This window comes from Arachis ipaensis, chromosome B01 (genome assembly GCF_000816755.2).
Source record: "Arachis ipaensis cultivar K30076 chromosome B01, Araip1.1, whole genome shotgun sequence".
NCBI lineage: Eukaryota > Viridiplantae > Streptophyta > Magnoliopsida > Fabales > Fabaceae > Arachis > Arachis ipaensis.
The window spans coordinates 124,561,157-124,568,525 of NC_029785.2; the positions used below are offsets into that span (position 1 = coordinate 124,561,157).

At 34.4% G+C, this 7,369-nt stretch overlaps 1 protein-coding gene across 1 annotated transcript in view; it reads right to left on the bottom strand.

Annotated features, from left to right (window-relative positions):
* LOC107619611 (endoglucanase 25) overlaps nt 1–7,261 on the bottom strand; it is a 65,577-nt gene extending 58,316 nt beyond the window's left edge. Inside the window, 2 exon segments of the mRNA XM_016321914.2 lie at nt 6,894–6,946; nt 6,948–7,261. Of these exon segments, the coding sequence (XP_016177400.1) occupies nt 6,894–6,946; nt 6,948–7,261 (367 nt within the window).

Consider the following 7,369-nt stretch of genomic DNA (forward strand, 5'->3'; position numbering starts at 1 on the left):
AAGAAAGTGCAGCGACACTAAAGGAAAGCGAATCTGGAAAAGCCTAGAGTGAATGCGTTGAGAAAGAAGAGAAGCCTGGAGAAAATGCCAAAGGTTGGAAGCAAAATAAAGGAATAAAGAGCGAAGCGAGAGAAGGAAGAACATTAACTGCCACTAAAAAAGCGCGAAGGTCAAGGGTAAAATGGAATTTTCATCCAAGCTTCAAATCAGCCATAATGAGCATTAAATGCTCGGCCCGAGAATCGAGACAACGTCTCTAGTAACGGACAAAGACCACGCGCTTTGGGGGCACGAATTCTACCACAGATTACTGACCCCTAGAGAACTAGACCGGTGGGGGCAAGCAGCTCAAACATGCTAGCCACGAGCTACGCCATACCTGGCACATTGGGGCACTGTTCTGATCCGGCCCAACGATGACCCGGGTCTACGCCCGAGCGGCCGACCCGATGGGTCACGCGACCCAAGCTAGGAAGGGACTTACTGTCCCTTCCCAATCCACGTGGAACCTGGACAGCTAGCAGAAGCTTCCAGAAAAGTGGGCCTGGCCCCAAGAGGCCCACCCGAGTACGGACTATAAGAGGAGAGGGACCTACCCCTCTCCAAAGGTACGTCACCTAACATATCCCTAATAGCCGCCTCTTATACGGACACTGACTTGAACGTTGGAGTCCTTGCAGGTGGCCCCACCGCTTCCTCAACTCGGTGACCCGGAGAAGCTCTCATACTAGAATCCATCCAAGACCAGGCCCCCGCAACCCCTCTATCCTGGTGCACTCCATATCCGTCCCATTTTGGATTACGAGCAATGGAACAGTATTATACAATAGTTTCGTTTTGAACTAATTTTCGGTTCATTCGAGATGCAAGTGTTTCTGAATTCGAATTTATATAATGGACAATTTTCGGTTCATTTGGTATTATACAATGGTTTCGTTTTAATAATATTTTCGATTCATTCGAGACGTGTGCATTTCTAAATTTGAATTTATATAATAAACCATTTTTGGTTCATTTGGTATTATACAATAATTTTGTTTTGATAATATTTTCGGTTCATTCAATCACCACAGAGAATCAGAATCAACAAAGATGTTAGCAAAATATTGGTGTTGTTGGTGATGACGATAATGATGATGAAGGAAGAAGAAGAAAATGAAGGAGGAGATCAAAGAAATTAAAATAAAAAAAACAGGAGGAGGAGGAGAAGGAGGAAGGGAGATGGATGTGATGGTATGGTGGTGGTAACGATGACAATGACGATAATGAAAAAAAAAGATGAAGAAAAAGGAGAAGGAGAAGAAGAAGAAGAAGCAAGAGGAGGAGAAAGAAGAAGAAGACAAAACTCCACCACGTAAACTAAATAACTTGGATAAACTTGGATGTAAAATTGCTTGAATGTGTAATGAAATTCTATTTATATATGTAGTGTATGCATGACAACGGTTAATATATATATATATATATATATATATATATATATATATATATATATATATATATATATATATATATATATATATATATATATATATATATATATATATATATATATATATATATATATATATATATATATATATATATATATATATATATATATATATATATATATATATATATATATATATATATATATATATATATATATATATATATATATATATATATATATATATATATATATATATATATATATATATATATATATATATATATATATATATATATATATATATATATATATATATATATATATATATATATATATATATATATATATATATATATATATATATATATATATATATATATATATATATATATATATATATATATATATATATATATATATATATATATATATATATATATATATATATATATATATATATATATATATATATATATATATATATATATATATATATATATATATATATATATATATATATATATATATATATATATATATATATATATATATATATATATATATATATATATATATATATATATATATATATATATATATATATATATATATATATATATATATATATATATATATATATATATATATATATATATATATATATATATATATATATATATATATATATATATATATATATATATATATATATATATATATATATATATATATATATATATATATATATATATATATATTACCTGCTTATTATTTTGTACAGAAAAATGATATTTTTTTCTTATAATATCAAAATGGATTAAAGAAAATTGATATGCTATTACTATATATAGGAGTAACAGAAGACAAATAGTTTAATTTGCAAGAAAAGAAAGTTAGGAATAGTGGATAAGACATACTTGTTAGGTACTAGATAAATGACACAGCAAAATATAGAGATGAAAAATTAGAAATTTGTATAAAATATGGAAACAATTGAATAACTTTCTTTGAGAATTACAACTTCTCTCTATCACAAGGAGACTACAATAATACTCTTTCTTGACAAAAGGAAAACACACTTCTCTCTATATATATAGGAGAAAACTACTCAAAGAAATATTATGTTATTCTATCTGGATGACTTGATTGAAATGAATTAAAGAAAAATTCAATTTATAGGTGAGTCTCTTCAATATGAACCATCCGTCAATTAGAGGTATTGATAAATTTTCAAAATTCATGTTGCTCATGTATTTCATAGGCTGTATGAGGATCTACACCATTCAAACTTTTTTGTGTTGATTGGTTTTGTCATGGCATCTGCTAGGTTATCTTTAGTGTGAATCTTCTGCATATCAACACTTCCTTCTTCTACTACTTCCCGAACAAAGTGATATTGTACTCCAATGTGTTTTGTTCTTGAATGAAAGGCAGGATTTCTTGCAATGTGCAAGGCACTCTGACTGTCACAATACACAGAAATCTTCTGTTGTTTGTGCCTGAGTTCTTCTATCAACCTTTGGATCCAAATAGCTTCCTTGCATGCTTGTGTAGCTGCCATATATTCAGCTTCTGTAGTAGATAAACCTACAACAGTCTGTAATTTAGATAGCCAGCTCACAGCTCCTCCTGCAAGTGTAAACACATAGCCTGTAGTAGATTTTCGTTTATCAAGATCACCTGCAAAGTCTGAGTCGACATATCCATTGACAATGAATTCTAATCCTCCAAAACATAATGCAACATTTGAGGGTCCTTTGATGTATCTCAAGATCCTCTTAACAACATTCCAATGCTCTTTACCCGAATCTGCCATAAATCGACTTACCACCGCAACTGCTTGAGCAATATCTGGCCTTGTACAGATCATGGCATACATAAGGCTTCCCACTGCTGATGCATACGGTACTCGAGACATTTTCATCCTCTCTGCTTCACTACTAGGGCACATACTTGAGGATAATTTAAAATTCATAGGAAGTGGGGTTGAAATTGGCTTACATTCTTGCATGTTGAAGCGTTGCAAGATCTTCTTCAAATAATTCTTTTGCGATAGCCAAATCTTCCTATCCTTTTTGTCTCGGTGAATTTGCATCCTTAAAATCTTGTTTGCTGGTTCCAAGTCTTTCATATCAAACTCCCTAGCCAACTGTGCCTTCAATTCTTGGATTTGATCTTTGTTGGGACCTACCACCAACATGTCATCCACATACAACATCAGAATGATAAAATCATTATCACCAGACCTCTTGTAATAAGTACAATGATCTGAACTAAGTCTGTTGTATCCAAGGCTAATAATGAAAGAATCAAATCTTTTGTATCAACACCTTGGCACCTGTTTTAGACCGTACAGAGATTTAGTTAACCTCCAAACCAAGTTTTCTTTTCCTTGTTCTTCAAAACCTTCTGGTTGGAGCATATATATCTCTTCTTCAAGTTCTCCATGAAGAAAAGCAGTCTTTACATCTAATTGCTCTAGATGTAATCAAATACAGCACACATAGCCAAAACTACTCTAATAGTAGTTAGTCTCACCACTGGAGAAAATATTTCATTGAAGTCAATACCTTCTTTGCATTTTTTATCTATTTGAACAGTGGTTATCTCTTTAATAGTGCTATCATTTTCTTGTTCTTTTTGCAATTCATCTTCTACAAATATCATATCTCTACTGACAACTACCTTGCGGGCAGTGGGATCCCACATGCGATACCCCTTAACTCCGTCAGCATAACCCAAGAATATACATTTTCTAGACTTTGGGTCTAGCTTTGTTCTTTCTTGGGAATTGTACATCACGTACACAGGACAACCAAATATATGTAAAGAAGAATAATTAGGTGGCTTACCTTGCCACATCTCCATTGGTGTCTTTAATCCAATTGCAGTTGATGGTGACCGATTTATCACATAAGAGGCGGTTTTAACAGCTTCTGCCCAAAAAGACTTGGCTAAACCTGCAGTTTGCAACATAGCTCGTGCTCTTTCTAGGAGAGTCCTATTCATTCGCTCTGCTACACCATTTTGCTGAGGCGTTTATGCAACTGTGAATTGTCGTTGAATACCTGCTTGCTTGCAAAATGTTAGAAAATCACCATCAACATATTCTTCTCCATTATCTGTCCTTAAACACTTGATCTTCTTTCCAGATTCAAGTTCTAACTTTGCTTTGAACTCTTTGAACATCGCAAACATGTCTGACTTTTTCTTGATCGGGTACACCCATAGCCTCCTAGAGTAATCATCAATAAATGATACAAGATATTTTGCTCCTCCTAGGGACATCTCCGGCGATTTCCACACATCAGAATGAATCAACTCCAATATGTGCTTGCTCCGAGCAGTTGATCTACCAAACGTCAATCTATGTTGTTTGCTTGTAACGCAGTGCTTACAAAACGGTAAGTTTACCGATTTGAGCCCGGGAATGAGATTACGTTCTACAAGAATCTTCAAGCCTCGTTCTGACATGTGGCCTAGTTTGCAATGCCATATCATTGTCATTTCTTCTTGGCTTGTTGAAGCAACTGATACCTCTGCCTCTTGCAAAGTATCTCCCACAAGCATGTATAGATTTGCTGCAATCTTTTCTACTTTTATTACCACAAGAGCTCCTTTAACAACTTTTAAGATCCCACCTTCAATATGGGTCTTACAACCAAGTTCATCCAATTGCCCAATCGACAACAAATTCTTCTTCAAGCCTTTCACGTGTCTTACCCCTTGAAGTGAACGAATAGAATCATCAAACATTTTTATTTTGACAGTACCCATTCCAACAATTTCTAAGGCATGATCGTTTCCCATAAACACCGATCCTTCCGAGACAGGTTCATATGTACAAAACCAATCACGATGAGGAGTCATGTGCCATGTTGCTCCTGAATCAACAATCCAAACATCAGTGAGCTGTTTGCTACCTTTAGAACCAATTGTTGCTTCGCCATACAGGATTTCTCCATCATCAGAGGTGCTCGCAACACATCCTTGAGAACTTGATCCTTCTGGAATCTTCTCTATACTCTTCTTATTCCAACAATCTTTCTTGAAGTGCCCTCTCTTTCCACAATTGTAGCATTTGACCTGCTTCTTACTTTGTGACTTTGGTCTACTTTGACTCCCACTGAAACCACGCTCCATTGATCTCCCTCTTGTCATCAACAAAGCCTCTGCTTGTTTTGAGCTTTCTAATATATCTTCCTTATTCTTGCGCCTAGATTCTTCTTCAAGAACCGCAGCAACCATGTCATCAAAAGAAAGATAATCAGTCAAAACATTATTAGTTAAGTTAATGATAAGCTGATCATATGAAGCTGGTAGACTTTGAAGTAAGAGCTCTGCACGTTCGTTTTCCGCTATGGTATATTCCAACGATGAGAGTTGGGAAAATAGCGTATTTAGATTGTTGATGTGATCCGTTGCCGATGTGGATTCACTCATTCGAAGAGTATAAAGTCTTCTCTTCAAGAATATCTTGTTGTGAAGTGACTTGACTTCATATAATTTGGTGAGAGCATCCCAAATTTTCTTTGCTGTCTTTTTCTCTGCTACACTTGATAAAACTGAATCAGCTAGTGCCAAGTGTAAGTTTGCAACAGCATTGTTGTCCATCTCCTTCCATTTTTCATCTGTAATTCCAGTGGGTCTACCTTCAATTGCTGTCACGCAATTGTCTTTTCTCATAATGGCTTTTATCTTCAATTTCCATATGGAAAAATTACTCCCACTGAATTTCAGAATTTCATACTTTGCTGTCATTTTTTATACGGTAACTCGCAGCGGAAAAAAAAAAAGAAAATTAATCAGCAACCTTAGGCTCTGATACCACTGTTAGGTACCAGACAAATGACACAGCAAAATATAGAGATGAAAAATTAGAAATTTGTATAAAATATGGAAACAATTGAATAACTTTCTTTGAGAATTACAACTTCTCTCTATCACAAGGAGACTACAATAACACTCTCTCTTGACAAAAGGAGAACACACTTCTCTCTCTATATATAGGAGAAAACTACTCAAAGAAATATTATGTTATTCTATCTGGATGACTTGATTGAAATGAATTAAAGAAAAACTCAATTTATAGGTGAGTCTCTTCAATATGAACCATCCGTCAATTAGAGGTATATAATTCTTCTCTTTTTCAACCACTAAAATTCTAAGGTTATAAACTAAAATTTTTTATTACCTCTCATTTTATTTAGTTATTATTTATTTATATATTTTCTAAAATTAGCTTTACTAATTTTCACAATACTTTTTCTGTTTCAAAAGATGTGTTCATATATACAACATTACAACATGAAAATTTTTTATATAATTAAATGATTATAGTAAAATTTTGTTCATTAATTTTCTGGTGCCGTGAGTTATTTTAAAAAAGAAAAGCATGAATAAAGAAGTTGAGAGCGAGGATTTAGACGGAAAAAGAAAAGGATTTGACGAGTGTTACAGCGTTGAGCATTGAAAAACAAGAGCGCCTTGTGGAGGGCGAGAGTGTAGTTGCTTATGGTGGTGGCGGGGGACGGTCTTGGCTATGAGAGTGGCAAAGCCGGCAGTGAAGGCAGAGATGGCAATGGTGGCAATCATCCAGAGAAATATTTTGCGACTTATGATGATGCAGCCAAGATCCATGTTTTTCATCTTCTTATTCATTTTACTCTTGTGTTCGGGACTGAGGAGCCAGCTCCTTTCAGTCTCGTCCAGTGGCCGCAACAGCGCGGCCTTGTCAAGTCCGCGTTGCTGCAGCATGTTGTGGATTTTATCATCGTCCGCCGCATGAATCTCTAGTGGGCCACTCCATGAATCCCGTTCGAACATACTCGTAATCTAATCTAATCCCTAGCTTCACTTCAAATGCTTACAAGTTACAAACATATATACCATATAAACTAGTAAACAAATGAATTAATAATGCTCCAACCATAA